Below are 20,507 nucleotides of genomic sequence, written 5' to 3'. Positions count from 1 at the left end.
TCTGTATGGTGGGTGTGCTTTCTTCTGGCAAAACTAGTGGTTAGGTGTAGATGTCAGCAGGAGTTTTACTGCCTCAATGCTACAGTTCTAATTCTTAGAGCACTATGGACAGGCTGCAAAGCCAGTAGATGCATTTAGTATTTTCTCCTAAAACTTAATTGTTTTCCGGAGTCCACTAAATAAACCAGTGGAAGATAAAATGTGAATAGTGTTTCAAAATGTTTGGGTTTTCACAGGACTTACAAAAAAATTCTTCCTCCTTGGGATGTGTGGAAATTTAGTACTTTTCTCAGCTGCAAATTGCTGTGCTTTTGATGTTGCAATATTTATACACTTCACACATGTTAATTTGAATTGATTTGAGTCATGAGGCAGTGGTGTGAAGTTAAGTAACTGTCTCTTCTTTTCTGTGAGTAATCTGAACTAAAACAGGATGAAATCTGAACATGTCAAAATAACACTTGTTGCTTTATTAAAGGTTTACAGTATTACAGGACTATTCTAATATATTAAAACCCCTACTTTCAGTTATATACAACACATGCTACATGACATGTCAGTTTAATGTACATCATACCATTGTAAAGAAGTGATGAGGTAATAAGAGATAAAGTGTGCAAGCACATGCACACAAATGCACAGTAAGTATCTTACAGGCTTATTTTACTGAAAAATATATTGAACTTCTAGAGGCTTTTCCTCTGCTTCATATGCATTCTTTTAACTTACTTTTTTCATAGCTGTTGCTGTTTTGAAATGGGTGTTACAACAATCTGTTCTAGAAACCCACTTCAGAATATCGTAGTCTGTATTTCATAGTTGTAACCGACCTCTAAATACAGATAAGTAAATCTGTTTAATAATTTACAGTACTAAGTTATAATTGTGAAATATGGTAAATATAACTTCTCTTGGCTACAGGTAACATCTTTATATAATTTTCATCTACTGGCTAAGTATAGTAAATAGCTTATATGTTGGTATCCATCATTTGCCTGCAAATTTGGATAGTCCTTTTAATTTATATCCAGCCAGTTCTGATTACAGAGGCTACACAGCAGATTATGACTGAAGTCAGGTATAAAATACTGTGACAGTTGTTGTGTAGTATAACATGTTGGCTATACATCACATTGTATCTGTTGTGAAACTGGATTAATTTCCTTATGCAGATATCTGTTTCATTTTTGTAAGAAAAATCGTTAGTGTTTTTAATCTAAAATACTTGAATCAAATGTGAATTCTGATTTATTGGAGCACATTATTAAAATGCTCAAAGTGAAGGGGAAAGATTAGATTTATCATTTAATGGTTTCAGTATCTGCTCTCAAAGTCAATTATGTAATACTAACTTTATTAATGGCAGTTAACAAAGATTAAATTAGAATAATCACACTAATGTACATATACCAGCTACACAGTTCAAAGGATATGATTTCCTGTGTCAAATAATTGCTCATAATAATAATAATAATAATAATAAAACTCTTGCTGTACAGTTTGTAATATTTCCTGTATTTGAGAATATTTATACATAATATAACATACAAAAATATTTAAATGTTGTGGCAGTGTTTTTACCATCCAAACTTAATTTACAGGGAATAAAAATCAGAAAGTTTATCTACAGTCCATATAAACTGCCAGTTCTAGGGGGCTTAACAGAACTACTTTAAGTACCAAGAGGTGTTCTAGATGTTGTGTCATTTCAGTTCCTTAATTTTCCTGGAATGATTCTTGAAAATACAATATACAAGCCCTTACATTTTAGTGATAAATGTACAATATCTTACATTCCTGATTTTTTAGAAGATAATTTCCAGGTAATAACATCATAGCTTTATGTTATTTTTTTTGTTAGAACAAGAAACCAATCTGAGGAAGCAATATTTCAGTGGAATGTGTTGGGGTTTGGTCTTATCATCATCACAACTTTCTTTAGTGAATATGATCCCCCCCGGAACTCAGCCCAGTAAACACCGTCCTGGTAGCGGCTGCGGTAGTGTCCTCCACGGTACCAGACACCGTTGAGATTTGAGTGGGCACATGCGTTGTACCACCATCCTCCCTTCTGGTAGTGGGCACAATTGCCTGCAAGAGGAAGCTCTGATTCAGTCATAGGAGCAAATGAAAAATCTGACAGCAAGCAAAGCACAAAATAATTTTTTGGGAGGGAAGGGTAAAAAAAGGCAAGGCGGTGGCAAGGGCTCGTACCTGTGTACACATCATGGTCCCTGTCCAGCGTGGTGAACTGTTTGCCATTGTGCCAAGTGAAGGAATCTCCCGCGTTGCCATTGTAGCGCCCCAGTCTCAACTTGTAGTGTTCACTCTCTGGCTCCAGTCTGAAGCTGGCGTACTCAGCAAATACTTTTCTTCCTGACCAATCCTCCATTGTTATAAGCAGCTTGTAGTTGCCTTGATTTGTTAACCAATAGATATTTTCTAATCCAAGCCAGTATTCTCCATCAATATTACCAAATCCTTGCTGTAAATGAAGTAGGAGAAACATGTTAATACTGTGCATTGTTTAGTGGTAAATTTGAGTGTGTTCTGAGGTAGAAAACCACAGGAGCTTATTTTCTAGATACTTCCTCTTCTGGAAGGGTAAACACACAAGTTCCTTTTGAAGTGTGTTCTTGGCCAGATCATCCTTTAACTTTACTAATAATTTTTAGAGGGTAGAAAACATTAAACTGCTCACTTGTCCTAACCTTGTATGTCTCCCAGTTCCTGAAGAAGTTGACAGACCCATCCAGCCGCCTCTGGATGACTGTCCAGCCGCCAGGGTCGTGCCGCTGATCACACCAGACCTGCATGAGCCGGTTTGTGTTTTCTGGTTTCACAAGGTAGATGGAGCTTGTATCGTGGCCATCTTCTAGTGCTTGTAGACAGTCTCTCCAGGGTCCTGTGTCAAAACAGAAGGACTCTGCATCAAAATGCAATTAAATATATCTTTAATGAAGGGCAATATTTGAATCAGGTAGCTTTTTACAGTAGATTTGCTTCTGCTGAGTAGTGTGTGGGTTTTTTTCTTCATTAAAGGTACAGCATCCACTAAGTGTTTTCAAACAGATTAATCTCTTGTAACTTTATTTCTGGATATTTCACAATGAATTACTGATAAAGGTAGATTTTTAAAAAAAAAAAGTATTTAAGGCAACTGCACTTAATATTTTGGTTGTACTATGACCACATCGTTAAGTATTAATAGTTTCCTTTAGAAAAACAAATTGATAAGTTCAACTTTGTTTCTGTCTTTGAGAAATTCACCTTTTTAGATCCCCAAAAATGCCATTAGCACAGGGATTAACAATGGAACCAGTTATATAAATTAAGAATGTAGGTGTTGCTGCTGTCACCTTAATAAATGATAACACAAAATAGAAATTCAGATTTGTAATACAGAGTGCTCACTTACATAGGGAGAGAAATCATAGATGAATGAGAAAACTTCTAAAATACTCTGCATTCACAGAAATTACAGATAATGCTGTCCTATTTTCAGAAGTAGAACGTATTTTTTTTCTTGAGTTTAATAGAATCCATAAAAATCTTACTCTTTTTGAAAGTATCTTTCATTCATGATTCTTAAATAAATTTTCTCCAGTGGGAAGATAGCTAGATTTAATTTTAACAAGTCTGAGAAACCTAGATACAACTCAGTCGGGAGTCTATGTTGGTATCTACAGATTAACTCCCCCAGCTGCTTTACTGCTGCCCTCATGTTGCCCAAGTAGAAGAGAGAAGTCAACAAGAATCCTTAGGATTAAAGACCCGTGACTGATTTGCACACATACACAGAGCAGGTGGAAGGTTTGTCACATATTCCCATGAGGAGTCTTACTGAAGCATATGTTGCTATCAAGAGTAATTATTTCATTTACCCTTTTTCATAAATCACTGACTAACACTGGTGATGCTGGGGCAATCCTTGTACTCAGTAAACAAGTTACTAATACATTCGTTTTATAGAAGCAACCTCAGTGTCTCAGGAGGTTATGGGTTTTTTTTTTTGCCTTTTACACTAGTTTATAAAAGTCAGTGTACCAGGAGGCAATCCAAATTTTTGGTTTGTGGCTACACTGTGTTGTTCTTGTTTACTTTGTCATATTTACCGACTGTACCTAGGGTGCTGCTTCTGCACCCTCTCTCTATTTTTGTTGTGGCTAACTGTTTAGATTTCTGGCAATGCAGATGCAGTATTCTGTGACACAGGTGCATGGCTTATTATGAGAGGTGGAAGAACACAAATGTAATGAATGCTGTTAATTTAAATTGCTCTTTTTTGTTTTATCACAATGTGTCTGTAGTGGCACTTACGAAAAACAAAGAACATGTAGATTCTAAGTAATTATTGAAGGAACTCCTAAAATCATCAACCACAGATCATTGATCTTGTCTTCATAAAAATAAATGTATAGTAGTATATGATACAGTATTTGCAGTTTCTTTCTAGACAACTTGGCAACAGTGCTCTACTTTATGATTCTTTTCCCTGTAAGTGCTTTAAGATGAAGATAAACTACTATAAATTCTTCAAAGCAGAGTCTGGTACTACTTTTCCATGACAGGTGATTTATTTATTTATTTATTTTTTGGGGTCAGAAACAAACTTAAAACCTCTTCTACCAACACTTCAGTGTGAGAGAAGCTATTAATGTAACTCTGTTCCATGCATAAAATGTAGCAGTGCTTCACATAATAGCATTTGTCCTGTTGTATGTGGAACTCTACACTGCCATGAATTGTTTCAGAGCTACTTGAATTACTGACCCTGTGGGCTAAACTTCTTGATGTTATAAACTAAAACCCATTGCAGATAAAACACATCTGCTTTTTGCATTGGCATATTGAAGCTTGTAGTTGTTAAGCATTAACGAATGCAGAATTGTTGGGCTTTGGTGTGTTATTGCCCTATGTCCCACCCCAAACCTCTGTGTAATAATAACTTGGGGAAAGGAGTTGTTGCTGTCACAGCAAATCTGTTTCATCTTGAAGTCTCCTGTTGGGCTTTGAGCTTCTTCAGTCAAGTCTAAGGAGCAGTGTTCTTCAGTAGGACTATAAGAATCTTACCTGGAATTCTTATGTTGCTTTGTAGAACGGGGTAACATACAATCGTAATTATTTTGAACAGTCTCTGGTATGGATATGAGGTGACTTAGTGGCTATTTACTGATTTATTTATTTTTTAAATGTTTTTCTGTAGAATTTCATTGTTAATCATAGAATCATAGAATCTTAGGGGCTGGAAGGGACCTCGAAAGATCATCTAGTCCAACCCCCCTGCCAGAGCAGGGTCACCTAGAGTACATCACACAGGAACGCATCCAGGCGGGTTTTGAATGTCTCCAGTGAGGGAGACTCCACAACCTCCCTGGGCAGCCTGTCCCAGGGCTCTGTCACTCTTACAGTAAAAAAATTTTTTCGGATATTCACCTTGAACCTCCTATGCTCCAATTTACACCCATTACCCCTTGTCCTATCACTGGTCATCACTGAGAAAAGCCTAACTCCGTCCCCCTGACACTCACCCCTTACATATTTGTAAACATTGATGAGGTCACCCCTCAGTCTCCTTTTCTCCAAGCTAAAGAGACCCAGCTCCCTAAGCCTTTCTTCATAAGGGAGATGTTCCACTCCCTTCATCATCTTTGTAGCTCTGCGCTGGACTCTTTCAAGCAGTTCCCTGTCCTTCTTGAACCGAGGGGCCCAGAACTGGACACAATACTCCAGATGTGGCCTCACCAATGCAGAATAGAGGGGGAGGAGAACCTCTCTTGACCTACTATCCACACCCTTTCTAATGCACCCCAGGATGCCATTGGCCTTCTTGGCCACAAGGGCACATTGCTGGCTCATGGTCATCCTCCTGTCTACCAGGACCCCCAGGTCTCTTTCACCTACACTACTCTCCAGCAGTTCAGCCCCAACCTGTACTGGGACATGGTGTTATTCTTCCCCAGATGCAAAACTCTACACTTCCCCTTGTTGAATTTCATCATGTTTCTCCCTGCCCAACTCTCCAGCCTAAGTCTCTCTGAATGGCAGCACAGCCTTCTGGTGTGTCAGCCACTCCTCCCAGCTTAGTGTCATCAGCAAACTTGCTGAGGGTACATTCTATACCCTCATCCAGGTCGTTGATGAAGATGTTGAACAACACCGGTCCCAGTACCGACCCCTGAGGGACTCCACTAGTCACACACCTCCAACCAGATTCTTCCCCATTGACTACAACTCTCTGACTCCTTCCTTTCAACCAGTTCCTGATCCACCTCACTACCTGATCACCAAACTCATACTTGATCAACATGTTCATGATCAGTACATGTTCAGTCTTTTGCAGACAAACTTACCCATCTTACTCTTTTGGTTATGAGTGGGAAACAAAAATCCACAAATAAATTTTTGAAGTAAATTATTTATGGATAAAATTGAAAACACTTCTGTGCAGAATCAATACCAATACCTTGCAGAGATATTAATTAGTCTATTATAAAGTGTGTATTTCTAAAATTACTTTATATCCAATTATGATGTTGACATTTTACAATGCATGCTTTCTATTTCTTCTTACTAGGAGACTGAGGTTCTTTAATTTACATCAGGGTTTTATGATTCATTCCCAATGTCACCAGCTTTTCTCTTAGAAACAACAGACTGTGTCTCCGTTTAAATATCTAATGCTTCAAATATGTGTAATACTTTTTTAACAAGGTGCTGATCTATGCTTTGCCTCTCAAATCTGGCACAGTGGTTTTTGTTATTGGCTAGCTGTTTTGGCTTATCTTTGTGAATATGGAGAAAACACTTGGTTGTAAATTTTAAATCACACTACACAGTGAATCCATAAGAGCAGGTGGGGAGACACACTTCAGATGTGCCAAAGAAATACTCCTAAATGGCTGTCTTGTTTTAGATCATAGGGACAATAGTGTTCTGTTCTGAAGCACCTTCCTCTGAGTGTAGGCATCAGGGTCCAGTATCCTAGTACTGTAAAAAGCCATCACCTAAAGGGTCGCTGCTCTGAAAATTTTAAATTACAGTAACTTATGATGTAGGTTGCTTCAAAAATACACATGTAGAAAGATGTTGAGAACTTATAAAGTGATTTGTGTAGAACTCTCAGAGTTTGTTGAAGTTATTTCTGTAGCCATTATTAGCCTCACCAATTCAGATTCCTGGTTTTTGACTGAGGTAAATGTGATTGGGCCAGTTATATTATTGGTTGTCCAGCATTAACCCATATTGCCCTTCTTTTGAAAAAAAATTGGGCAGCAATTATGTAAACTTCCTCTATAGCATATGTGCTGCTGCTGGGGATAGAAGGACAGTTCTTTTATTAGCTCTGTCTGGTAATTAGTGTTTTTATAATAATAAAATGTAAACCCTCCTTCTGAAGTATTAGCTTGCATTACAAGCAAGGATCATCTTATCTTTCCTTGAAAACGTGACAGCATCCTGACTTTCATATAGATAGTTAAACGTGTTTGTGATAGCGGATGGACACTGTTCAGATTACAGAGGTGCACTCCTCAAAGTTCTGCTTGACTCCCTAGAAGTGATTTTATCAAAACTATCGTTGTATAATGGTTTGGGTTGGAAGAAGTACAAAAATACTCCCCTTAGTAGTGGATGCATAGGATAGAGGCACAGCTGTATAATGAAGAGACCACACGTTTATGTTACATAAAGACCAGATTATATTTTCATATCTGATTGTATGAGATTTATTATATTGCTTTGGACTTGCACCCATCTGTGCCAAGTTGAAGAATGTCAAATAAGTTTTTTTAATTGTGTCTGTAATTTTGCTAACCCTAACCACATGATTACTGTTCTCAACTCTGTCTTTTTGTCTTGCAGCTCCTTAATTTCTGTCTTCTACTTCTGTCTTTCACTAATTCTGTTTGGTTTCTTAAAAAATGTCTCTAACAGTATTCCATTTCTTGACCTTAACTTGAACAATTAAGTTGAAATAAAATATTGTCTAATTTTTTTTGTTAATGTGTAATGAAAACAAAAAAGGAGGGGAGTGGCTAGGATTATCATAGAATCATCAGATGCTTTGGGTTGGAAGGGACCTTTAAAGGCCATCTCCTCCAAGCCCCCTGCAGTCAGCAGGGGCATCTTCAGCCAGATCAGGTTGCTCAGAGCCCCGTCCAACCTGACCTTGAGAGTTTCTAGGGATGGAGCTTCTACCACCTGGAGACCCGTGCCAGTGTTTCGCCACCTTCAGCATAAAAAAAGTCTTCCTTCTGTCTATTCTGAATTTGCCCTCTTTTAGTTTGAAACCATCACCCCCTGTCCTGTCACTGCAGGCCCTATTAAAAAGTCTGTCCCCACCCTTCTTATAGGCCCCCTTTAAGGACTGAAAGGCTGCAGTGATGTCTCCCCAGAGCCTTCTCTTCTCCAGGCTGAACAACCCCAACTTTCAGCCTTTCCTCATAGGAGAGTGTTCCATCCTCCTGATTGTTCTCATCTCCATTGTGCAGTCATGCAGGCCACAGTTCTCAAGAAAGGAAAGTGAAAAGTAAAGCAGAGAAAATGAATTTGAATATAACAGACTTAGTAAATTTAGAGTGTGCAGAGGGAAATGCTTTAAACAGTTAGTCCAAGTGAACGGTTTACAGGTTTCTTAAAAAGTCTGAGGACATTGCAATGGATTTTACTGTTGTAGAACGTGGCTGGGGAAAAATGGTAAGAAACTGACCTGGCTAAATCAGGACCCTTCCATTGGCTTTGAAAAAAATGAAGAAAGCTCAAAGTAGATGCTAGCTGGTTGTTTGTAGGTTTTGTTTGTTTAACAAATCAACAACAGTGTGGACAAAATGTGCAGAATAAAATAAAACTATTGAGAATAGTAAGGCTGCAGAAAGTCTCTAGTCAAGTGACAATATTTGCCTTTGAGAGGAAGGACAGCTATCAACAGATTAAATTGAGAAGGCATTTAATATTTTTCTTCCATTTTTGTTTCAGTTTTCATTGCACAGGTTGTCTATGATGATTACTACACTGAGGTGCTTTGACAAAAGCCCAGTGGCTGGGCAGTTGTGAGCAGTGAGTTTTATGGGGTATGTGGCTTGTAGATTGTGAGTTATGGGGGTTGGGAGGTGTGTGGCTTTGTGGGTTTTTCCTAGTTCATTCCAGACACCTGGCTGAAGCATCATTTACAGCATTCACTGTGGGGAGGGATTTTGTTTGAGATGTGCATTGTGAGTGAGGAATGTTCTCGAGGATGAGGAAAAGGTATTAAAGTGTTCCTTCCTTGCCTAAAAAGAAAGGTGGGGAGAGGGGAGGAGGGTACCCTGGAAATGAAAGGTTAAATAGCTTAGCTTCAGTTGTTGGAAAGTTGCTTGAACAAATCAAACTGCTGCAAATGAGAAAATAAGGAGAGGAATAATATTAGAATAGATTTGTGCAGAAGAAACATTAAACTTCTTTTTCTGATAAATTATGTAGATAAGGGAAAAGTAGCAGTTATCAAATCTTATCTTATGGTCACGGACTTTGGAAGGGATCTCTGGAGATGAACATGAAAAATAGCTGGATAAGTAGCACTTCTTCAGACAAAGATTTAGGCATTCTGCAATGTTGCAGGTTGGTCATGAGTCAGTGCTTGACTTTGCAAAAACAAAAATGCTGTAACTGGGTAGATTAACAGAAGTACAGTGCACTTGGGGTTACTTTTATTCTGCTGTGCAATGGTGAAGCCTCAGCTCCAGTTTCGGTACTTAAAAGTACAAGGGGGGTGTGAACCAATTAATGAGTTTTCAGAAGAGTGTACCAGGGAGGAGAAAGGTCTTAAAAGAACACTTTAAAAATATTACACTTGCCCAAAGATAGGGAAATACTGTACTAAGCTTGACTGTACTTTGAGATCAGAGTCAATATGTAATTATTAAAGAGGCCATCCTGTAACGTATTGTTCCTAAGAAATTGCAATAGACCTAATTTTCTCCTAATTTTTATTTGATTATTTCATATGGAATATGTTGCAGATGGCCTTGAAATACAGTCTGAGTGCAGTTCATGTGCCTTATTCTCTTTCAAGTGTAAGTTTCAGATGTCTGTGGGTCCCTTGTTTTCTTTATCATGTAGATCAAATGATCTGTAATGTGATTTAAGATGTTTCTAACTTGCTTATGGCAGAACTCTTTACACAGTCCTCAGTAACAGTCTAATATCTCTTACAGTTCCACCACTTGGTTCCCTTTGCTGCTGTCTTAGAGCCCGAGTGCTCTGCATGGGGTACAGAGTAAATACATATTCCTTTTTGAGTTACAAAAGCACCAAAAATTATCACATGCTAGATCAACAGACTTGCAAAACCTTCATAAATGCTTACACAAAAAGTGTAAAACGCTTCAGGTTGCCATGATTTATAGCAGTTTGGTCTTGGGCACAAGTAAAGAAAATATACATGATTGACTGTTGATTATTAAGATATTTCTGCAGCTCCTTTAACTCATACATCTCATATAAATGGTGTATTTGTCTTGGCAAAGTAACATGAGCAAACTCTGTGGGGCTAGGATGTGAATCTGTTAGACATTCAGAATTATTTTTTTTGCTTTCTTTCTGTGTTTGTACTACAACATTTAAATATAAAATTATGCAAGGTAGATACCACAGACATCAGATCTAAGAAATCTCAATTAGTTCAAAATAATTTGCATTTATTTTGCTAATTAAATAATGTCTGCATGTTGGATACTATAATTAAAAATTAAAATGTTGCTCTCTGCATATTAGTATAAACTAATGTATGGGTATAAATAATATTACTTACCAGATGGTTTATCAGTTGAAGTTGGAATACTAGTAACCGCAGGCATGGTTGGTAAGGTAGGTGGCAGAACCTTTAAGTTCTGGTCACTCTGAATTTCATTAGTAGAGATCTGGTTAATAATACGATTGTAAGTAGGAGGCTGGTACACTTTGTTTGGTGGCTGTGGAGTTTGTGGCAGTGGTTTTATGGGTGGCATTCTTTGACAGTGTTCTTCAAGTTGGGCAATTATTATTGACTGATTATTGGCAATTGACATCAAATGTTGGTATTTGTGCTCTAAGTCCTTGTATTTGTTTGCAAGCTGCAACATATCTGCAGTTTGGTTCAAAATCTTGTTCTCAAGCTGAGAAAGTTCTAAGGCATTGTCACGTTTTCGGATAATTTCATGTAGTAGCTGCATATAGAGTTGTGTGACACGAGAATTCATATTTCTGCTCTCTTTTCTTAAGAGTTTAACCTCATTAACAATCCCACCATCCACCTCTACCAGTTGCTGCAGAGTTTCTATTTGTCTCTTTTGTTTAAGAAGTTCATTGTTAAGTAACTGTAATTCTTGTTTATTTACCCTGTTTTCAAGTAGGACTTCAGGCTCCTTAGAATTAACACAAATGGCACCTGTCACTCGCTGTTGAGGTACAATAAAGGTGTAAGTGCATTTATCCTGGCTGTCACTGGAACGCCTATATCTGTTCATGTAGATGAATTCTTGTTCTGTTTCCTCGTCATTGGCTTCAAATTCCTGTGTCTTGCTTGCAGTAGCTCCTGTAACAGCTATTAGCAGTAGGCAGAGGAATCTTGTTGTCATCATGATCCTCTAGTTCTGGTCAAGTATTCTTCTGGAAAGAACTTTTAAAAATCTGTTTTAAAATAAATATAACAGTAAGTAACAAATAGGAAATCAATGCAGACTTACAATGGATAATCTGTTAAAAAATGCAGAAAATATTTAATAGTGATTAGTATGTCTTTTCTTGTCTAGCATGAGCTTAGGTTGGCTAAAGGGCACATCACTGGGCATAGCTGTATCATTCTATGGCCAGAGCTGTAGTTTCTAGTTGCTAGTTTATCAAAAGCCTGCCAAGAACCACAAGAAATTAAGAAATAAATACCAGGATTTAAGAGTCCTTTATTCCAGGCAAGTGCCACTAAAGTTTCCAAGTTTGGTGTTTTCATTTAAATATGAATGACATTTTCATTTCTTACAGTTACAAATATAACCTCTAAATGTAAACAAAATGTAAGTTAATATGTGCTCTTAGAAGTTCTAAAAATATTGAATAGCACAACTGTAGTTTTTTATAACTGCATGTATATTACAGGACATACATCTTAGATGAATTGTAACAATTTCACTTCAGTGAGCAGTATTGAACCTTATATTTAAACAAAAAAAAGGAAAAAACTTACTCTACATTAGTCCTTAATAATTATAATTAAAAATTCTACTGCCCGAGTGTCATAGGCAGTAAATTCTGTTGTTTTTCCAGACTAGTAGATACACATCTAAACTATTTATGGTGACTCACTGAAGACATTGTCTTTACACTCAGTCTGGTCATTTCACTGCCATGTCTCCTCAGAAGGGTAAGCATGTGTGCATGGTGGACAGAATGACCCTCAACTTTGAAAATTAACTAGTAGTGTTTAGACGCATAGTGCAACAGCACACTTCTGGTGAAATTACACTGAATCGTCATAGCAGGTTCATATTCAAGGTGGAAATTTGAGGCCATCACCATCTCTTTAAAAAATAATACCAGAGCTTTGCAGGCCACAGTTGTCTTGGAAACATGAGCTTAGTGTTGTCACTGCTGCCAGGAAGGCCCTTGACACAAGTTTCTCTCTTACCAGCTGCTTGAACAGCACTTTGGTATTGTGCATTTCTAACAGCTTTTCTTGTTGAATTTTAATAGGTATATAGCCTGGTTTTCTTAAATAATGTGACGAGAAAAAATACAATATGGAGGTTTTTTAGTGTATGAGGCCTACCTGATACTTTTTAAAACCAAGATGGTGTTACCATAATATTTTTCTGTGCTTGTAAAACATTGCACATGGAATAACCATTCAGTGTTTAAATAACTATCACCTTACTGCATAGTCATCTTTAGTACAATTAAATGTTTTAAGTAAGTTGGAATGCGTCCAGCTGAGCACTACCAACATGGAGAGCTAGAGGCTGGCAGATGTGATGCATGAGCAGCAGCAGAGTTAGGTTTGTTTGGCCTCCAGAAAGAGAAGGTGAAGGAGACATCTTCCTGCTATCATCAGCTGCTTAATGGGGTCTTTGCAGAGAAGATGGGATTATTCTTGGAAGTGCACAGTGAAAGTGTAATGGTCAGTGGATACAAATTGCCACAGGAAAATTCACTTTGGATTTTAGAAAAAAAGCATCTTCACAATATGAACCTGATCTAATGTTGAAATTTGCCTTTCTTTGTGAGACAAAGGTGAGGTCCCATCCAGTCTGAATAGTTCTGTCTTTCTATGCAGCTGCTGACTTCTAAGACATTTTTTGAGGTTCAAGGTAATTATGCATATGCATGCTTAAATAATTATTCATACTGAGAAGAGATATAGTTGTCAGTCACTTACATTTTTCTGTTGTTTTGAAATAAATCATAGAAGTTTCTGTAAATGCTTCTGTACGTGCTTCAACAAAAGTAACCAGGAATTGATGTTTTTTAAAGTTTTTGGAGGTACATTTTTGCTTCAGTTACTTAATTGGAATAAACTCGTTTTCAGTTTGCAAACAGAAAGGAATTGTGCTTTACAACATCTGTCAAGAATCTTGAAAATCTGTCAGATAAGTGTTCAGAGTTTAACATGGTTTCTGTAAGTAAAGGAATGTTATTTGCAATTCTGGAAAACAGGGAACAGCTTTAACTTGCATAATCAGCATTTGCACAGCAGGTCACACTTGGAAACCGTGGCAGTTTTCCAGGCCTCATATTTCTGCACAGATGGACTGTTTTTGCAAATTTATCTTGCATATAGGTGTAAAAGGGGTTTTATTTTTGTTTGAATTAATACAGTGTTTTCCTCTCAAAAACTGTAATTATTGTGTCCACTGAAAAGAAACTAACTTTTTTCAGAGTTCATTTCTGTCTTTGTTACAGCATCTCATGTCCTTAATTGAGCCCAAGATTTGGGGTGCACATTCTTTTCCAGGCTGAAGAAATGCAGAGCAACATACAACAGTTTGATTTTTCTCACATTGTTTTTAAGAAGTGCTTAAGAAAAAAATGGAACAGAGTTTATCAGCCTCATCTTAACATATCAATTCAAACATCTTTCAAAATATAATGGAACAGGCTGTTTTGGTTGCAAGGGAACTACAATCATCTAGTCCAACTGTGACCTAATCAGGGCTGACCAAGTTAGAGCATGGAATTAAGGGCATTGTCCATATGCCACTTAAATGCTGACAGACTTGGGGCATTAACCACCTCTAGGAAGCCTGTCCCAGTGTCTGATCACAGAAGGGCAGCCATCAATGAATGACATCAGCATGATAAGACCGTGCTGAAGTGCTTCTTGCTCATCGTCTTGCCTGCATGTCACCTTTTCTAAGGTTTACTTCCTATAAGAAAAAACATTGAAAGGAAAAGTGTATTGGGAAGGGAAGGCTCCTGTACCAATAGAAACAAGAACCCCACTGTCTTCGGATGTCCTTCTTGCAGTCTGTTTATGAAGTGATCTCTTAAGTCTTTTATTGTCTGTATTTGATCAGATAAAAAAAACAGGTGTTCAGAATGAGGGCTATTTGTTGCATGTTGTGATGGGCTATGAAAGAAATGGCATTTCTTCTCTTCTGCAGTTGAATTCAAATGAAGTTCATAACCAACATGCTTGTTTCAACAACTCTTGATTAATCTTTTAGGGTAAAAAGAAAAATCTTGGTGGAGAAATTGGGGAGGGAAGGCAGAGGGCCAATTTTAAGGAATAATTTAATTATTTTTAGTATCTTTTTCTCAGCCTTTTGAGTAGGAGTACATCAGGTTCTTAGACCATGAGAATTCCTTCCCAGGGGAGAGGAAGGTCCTTATTTGATGTCTAGCACACTAGATTTCAGTTTTCTTCTTCTGCACTTTTGCCAAGGAATTGCTTGTACTCTACTTAACTAGTGCTGTTGCTTGCTGATCATTCTTCCTGTTTCTCTGGCTCAGACCCCCTCTTCTTCTCTCCCTCTCCCAGTAGCTCTACTGCAGTGAACTGGGAGGGAACCACTGGGGCCATATCTGTCACCACTGCAAAATTCAACTTACAGAGCTGTAGACTTTTAAACCTCTCCATTGCACAAGATTACATTATTTAAAAATATGCTTGCAGGTTTGGTGTAAAATTTCTTAGTTACTGGAAATATGGCATGTCTGTCTTTTTATCATCATGCACATTGACAAAACTACAACAAGCAAGTATACAAACAAAAAATGAGAGAAGTGAAAGAAGCATGTTTAAAAGGAAAGATGCGTGATTTTAATGAAAATCAAATAGAACTTCTGCTTAAAAAAACTATGGAAGTTTAATTTAATTTCTAGATTCTGGCTGTTCGAGGTTTGTGCACTGATAAAAGCACTTCTCATGGATGCACCTAGAACCAATTTTGTGTATGTTTACCCTACTTGGCAGTATAAATTACTTTACTCGGGCGTGACACTATTTTTTTTTTTGCTTGTCTTTTGCCAGTATAACTACATCTGTGTGAAGACTTGGCAGCATTGTGTGGGTTATAATAATAATAATTTTCATGCTTCTAGAGCCAGCATAAGTGCTTTGGTTAAAATTTCAGTTTGTAGTCCAGATGCTGGCCTATCTGTGTATATAACTGTAGGAAGTAGGTAATAGTAAGTTGGTTTGTTTGCTCATTCATTGTTTGCCCAACTGAGGACGTTCTCATGATCTGGTGAAAAAAGAGAGGATATCACATGTTTCAGCATTTAATTGTTTTTTTCCTGTCTCTTAAAGGGAAAAAGTAAATAAAAGCTTTCAGTGGCTTTGCCTTGGAATATTTTTCTGTTCTGTACTCTGTTATGCTTATAAGGGAGTTTGTAACTCAAAATATATTACCTTCTGATTATTATGAATATCTTTACATTTATATGTGGTATTTCAAAAAGATTTGAATATTTTACCATCTAAAATTATACAGGTATTTTACATTCTATGGCTTAATCACTGTCATGATCCTAAAATGATAAAGGTATCAATATTTTTATGTGCAAAACATTGCTGTTTAGCAAATGTTCACTTCTTTTTAAAATTAGCTTACCTTATAAGAAAGCATTGAAGGTAGCAGTCTCATGGCTAGTGCCTTTTTTTTTTAAGCTGCTTATAACAAAATACACATTTCATTATTATATATTCCAAGATATACAGAAAAATATATATATATTGGTTCTGATGCTGTGCTTCAGAGGACCTAATTTTTAAAAAAGAGACCGGTTAACTGTCTTTTTCAGGTTTTATGGAATACTTTACCTATCCTTGGCATTTTTGTGTACAAAGAGAAAAAAGGTATGTTTCCATCACATAAGTATGACTTGCAGTAACATAATAAAAGTGTCATTAAGCTTATTTGAAAATGCTACCAGTAGCCTTTCAGTGCCATGGCTGTTTTTTGTTGCATTAAAGTTGTTTGTAAAATTCCTCTGGAAAGAATGTTGTTTTTGAAGGCCTGAGTATATGTTGTCAGCACTGTTGCATCTACATCTAAAGTGGTTTTGCATTGTTGAGTCTTTGAACCATTGAGATATTGGTTTCTTGTCTCTGGGAGTTTATACTGTCCTTTTTACACCTGCACTCTTCAGCACTCTGAAAAAAAAAAAAGAGCTGACACCACAGAAGAGCATGGGGTGGTGGCTGAGCACTGAATGTTGTTACGGTTTACTTAGGATTACACCTCAGTTCAGGGAAGAAATGTTTTGACATTTAAGGAAGACGTGACTACCACTATAGCATTTTGAAGAAATACAAAAGTAAAATAATGATCTTTGGGAAACGGTAACTAAAACAAATGTGGAAAATTGCCTAGATTTCATACCAGAGTATGTTTGGGTTTTGTTTTTTTAATTTAAATAGCATTGGTACAGGTTCCTCTGACAGACTAGAAACATAAAAGAACCCAGTAGGTGAAAGCAGTGGAATTGCTTCCTGCTGCTGCTTTTGTTTTTCTATATAAACTGTTATTAAGCCAGAGAACTGTATCTATGAAAGTGTGTTGCCATATAAATGCAGCTTTTGTACAAGAGATTTGTGGCACTGTGTCTACTCTTGAAGACTGGCTTGCAGAGAAGGTAATTTTCTGTGCTAAACCTAGGATATTACACATGAGGATTTCTGGGGACTTCAGTAGCTGAATTTATTGCAGATAATGTAATTAAGAAAAAACACTAGCAATTTGGTTTTAGGAGCTAGTACATCAACCTGATACATGATGAAAGATAGCAGCAATTCTCACTTCAAAGAGTTAAAATAGATTTTTAGTGGCTTCTATGTCGCAGCTCAGGAATTGAGGAGGAGATTATAGTTTATTGGGCTTCAGTTCTGATAATTATAAAGAAGGTGAAGGAGAGGTTTCCTCTGTGATTTCTTAAGTAGAAGTGCTCAGTAAGCTGTCAAAACCGGATTCACCATTTAAGTAATTTTATCTTTGGGATAACAACTGTTGTTTTTACAACAGACTGCTCCTATTTTGTCATTTTCAGTCAGCCTCCCTTGAAAGGCTCCCAGAGTATTACATCCTTTAGAAAGTTAATTCTGGAATTTGGGGGTGAGGAGGAGGGTGTGTTCTTTCTGTTATTTCATTCTTTTCCGTATATGGTTTTGTCTCCTTTTTTTGGTAATAGGTGACTTTCTTTTCATTAAAGAATGCATAGGCAGGGTCCAACACGCATAATTTCTTCCCATCCTTGTAAATTGCTCTGACTCAAAGGCTTGTAGTACAGAGGCTGAATGGTTAATGTTGTGTGCAGGTCTAACCTGCCAGGATTGAATGCACCATAACACAACTGATATTTCAGAACTTTTCAGAAGTGCCCAGATAAATGAAAAAACACACATATAGGAAGGATGAGATAGGCACTTCTTGCACAACACCGATACTTTCTGTCATTTCCCTGTGGATTGTTTTGACTAAGAAGAACAAAGTAGCAGTGAGACCCTCCATGCAGATGTTCCCTTTGCCGCGCTAAACTGCTCTGCTACAAAACTCAATTCTGCTGGTTAATCAGTGCTGGTGAGCTGGTCATAAATACAATGAGGCTGGAAGTCATCTGATGGGCTGGCTTTTACCACATACTTGACATGCTGTGGAACCTTTTGTGCAGATTCCTCAAGCATTTAGATGCATAAATGAAGGCATGTTCACAAAAGTCACAGTGTCAGCTATTACAGCATTATTTCTTGAAAGATAAACTATTTTATTTGATTGTGAATTCACACATAGTTTGGTAATTGTTCATTCTAAAGAAGAAACATTGAAAACTGGCAATAAATCTTCAGTTTCTTTAATGCTTTTGTCTCTGATATCAAAAGGGGGTTTTAGATTAATGCAGTTAAATATTTTAATTGGCTTGTAAAAGTAAATGGTGCAAGGGTATCGAAAATGTAAAATCCTACTATAAAAAGATCAGAGGGCTTGGTTTCAGTTTTTTGGTTAATGTTTACAAACATCAGTTTTCCTTCTGCAGAGTCCTTTGACAGTCAGTGTTTGTGGTCTTACAGTAAGTTGGCATGTTCCAGGAACCAGGCCAGTAATATGATCTGGATTTCACAACACCATTGTGATAAGATAGATAAGCATGAATTTTCTGAAGCTGCTTTCTTATTCCCTGCCCCTTTTCTCAGAGCTCATGCTCTGTTTTTACTGCTTCTTTTATATGGAATTATATTCATCCATCCATGCAATTTTTCAGGTAGTCTTCATCTTTTGTGTGATTTATTAATGTTTGTTCTTTTCTAAGGAGAGGGGTTTCTTTTAGAATTAACTCATGTAGTTTGATTTTTTAGATGAAGAATACGGCTGTGAAAAAAATGAACACTTTTTCAGTTTTGTAAAAGGAAACAGCCAATTCACAGTGAAAATAGAGCACAGTAGTGTGCATGCCACATGTATTAGGAAAAGCTTTAATGTTTTGTTTGATGTTTTAAAGTAAATATAATAAGGGATAGGAAAGAGTTGACACATTACAGCACATAGTTTCAGTTATGAAAACATGATGTAAAGCTACGTTGAAAATTTTAACTCCAGACTTACATGATGAATGATGTTTTTGCCACTTGATTCCATTGTAAGTCAAAAACCAACTGATTGCTGTAGGTGCTTTTATTATAATGCATTCTGTACTTTTCTGTCCACTTAAAATTCTGGTGACATTTTGGTTCAAGCACTAGTTCATTTTTGTTTTTTTGAAGGAAATACTTTTTTTCATTAGGGGAACAGATAACTAAAACAGCACTTCAGAGAGTGTCTGAATTAGCTCTGAAGAGCTTTTGTTTTGAAATAATGTCAAGTGCTGCAAGAAACTTCAAAAGATTATGTATCTTTTGTTGCCATGTAACTATTTTCAAGTTTTGGCAAAATACAGCCTTTTTGGTTACAAGAAGTACAAATTTTGTTTCTGGATTACCAAGAATTTTAGTCATGTTGTTTGTGGATTGTTCTTTGTGCTTTACCAAAATTCTGTCATAGATGTGGAATGTAATTATTGAAAGAGAGAGCACTGCTTTTGTTGTTACTTCCCTTAACAGTGGCCTCACCTTATTTTCACCTAATCCAGTCACTAGTAAAAAGTGCTCATACTGTGTGTGTTCATATGTGTGCATGCACATTGTACATAATAGCCCTTAAACAGATTCACATTTTAATAAATGTGACTCGTTTTGCCCATGAAAAATATTAGTTACATCATACAGTAAATATTTAATTGCTTACACAAAGGTACTAATACATGCTAGGTTCTTTTCTAAAAGATTTTTTTGCAACATCTTTCAAATACTTATATATCTATTATATATAGATATATATAATATCTATTATATATAGATATCTATTATACAGGACATTTTATTGTATCTCCTTGATCAGACGTAAGTGTAAGAAAGCCTGAATGCAGATTTCATAGTTTTTAATACAGGTAGTATTCTGAAAAGTTACAGAAATGAGTGCATCCTAGAAAGTCTGTTAAAAGGCATATGCTGCTTCAGCGTGCTCAGGGAAGCATGAAGCCCAAAGTTATATGCAGAATTAAGATTTTTTTTTTTTTTTAAATTCTTGAAAATAATGGCAAGGTAGATTTTTATTGTCTGGTATCATGAAACGTCTCGGCTATCTTTACAGCTATATTTTAATTTCATTTATGTAGTTTTTAAAGGCCAAGCCGGCTCGCTGCTCTGCAGCTGGCGCGGTCCTACCTGTGACAAGACCCTCCCCGTGCCATATCCCACACGCAGTCCCAGTGCCATCCATCCTTACCCTGGTCCTGAGCTTCTCTCCTCTTCCTCAGCGTGCTTTCATCACAGGTTTCCAGGAGTGCCCGTCCCCAGGGGCTGTGACATCCCGCCGAGCCGGCGCTGTCCGGGCTGAGCCGCTTTGTGTGCCGCGCTGGACGCGGAGCGGGCTCGGGGTCTGCACGATTCCGCTTTCCCCTTCTCTCCGGCTTTCTCCTCTAAGGTTTCTCACAGCTGGGCTGCCGCGGAGGCCCGGCCCGGCAGTCCC

The 20,507-nt window shown here is 37.3% G+C and overlaps 2 protein-coding genes across 2 annotated transcripts in view; one reads left to right on the top strand and one right to left on the bottom strand.

Annotated features, from left to right (window-relative positions):
• Nucleotides 1-20,507, top strand: part of RALGPS1 (Ral GEF with PH domain and SH3 binding motif 1) — a 64,957-nt gene that overhangs the window by 12,490 nt on the left and 31,960 nt on the right.
• Nucleotides 1,759-20,352, bottom strand: ANGPTL2 (angiopoietin-like 2). Its single transcript, XM_009998807.1, has 5 exons — nucleotides 20,265-20,352; nucleotides 10,790-11,646; nucleotides 2,712-2,905; nucleotides 2,215-2,485; nucleotides 1,759-2,091 (listed from the first exon to the last, which is right to left on the bottom strand). The coding sequence occupies exons 2-5, from the start codon at nucleotides 11,595-11,597 to the stop codon at nucleotides 1,892-1,894; spliced, it is 1,473 nt and encodes a 490-aa protein (XP_009997109.1). The 5' UTR covers nucleotides 11,598-11,646; nucleotides 20,265-20,352; the 3' UTR covers nucleotides 1,759-1,891.

This window comes from Chaetura pelagica, unplaced genomic scaffold, assembly GCF_000747805.2.
Source record: "Chaetura pelagica isolate M959 unplaced genomic scaffold, ChaPel_1.0 scaffold405, whole genome shotgun sequence".
NCBI classification, from domain to species: domain Eukaryota; kingdom Metazoa; phylum Chordata; class Aves; order Apodiformes; family Apodidae; genus Chaetura; species Chaetura pelagica.
This window is presented reverse-complemented; position numbering and strand designations above follow the sequence as displayed.

Coding starts and splice junctions, on each gene's coding strand:
- ANGPTL2 (XM_009998807.1), bottom strand. CDS start 11,597: ATGATGACAACAAGATTCCTCTGCCTACTGCTAATAGCTGTTACAGGA. Junction 2,486..2,711: donor GGAACTGGGAGACATACAAG/GTTAGGACAAGT, acceptor CTTCATTTACAG/CAAGGATTTGGTAATATTGA. Junction 2,092..2,214: donor GGACCATGATGTGTACACAG/GTACGAGCCCTT, acceptor TTCCTCTTGCAG/GCAATTGTGCCCACTACCAG.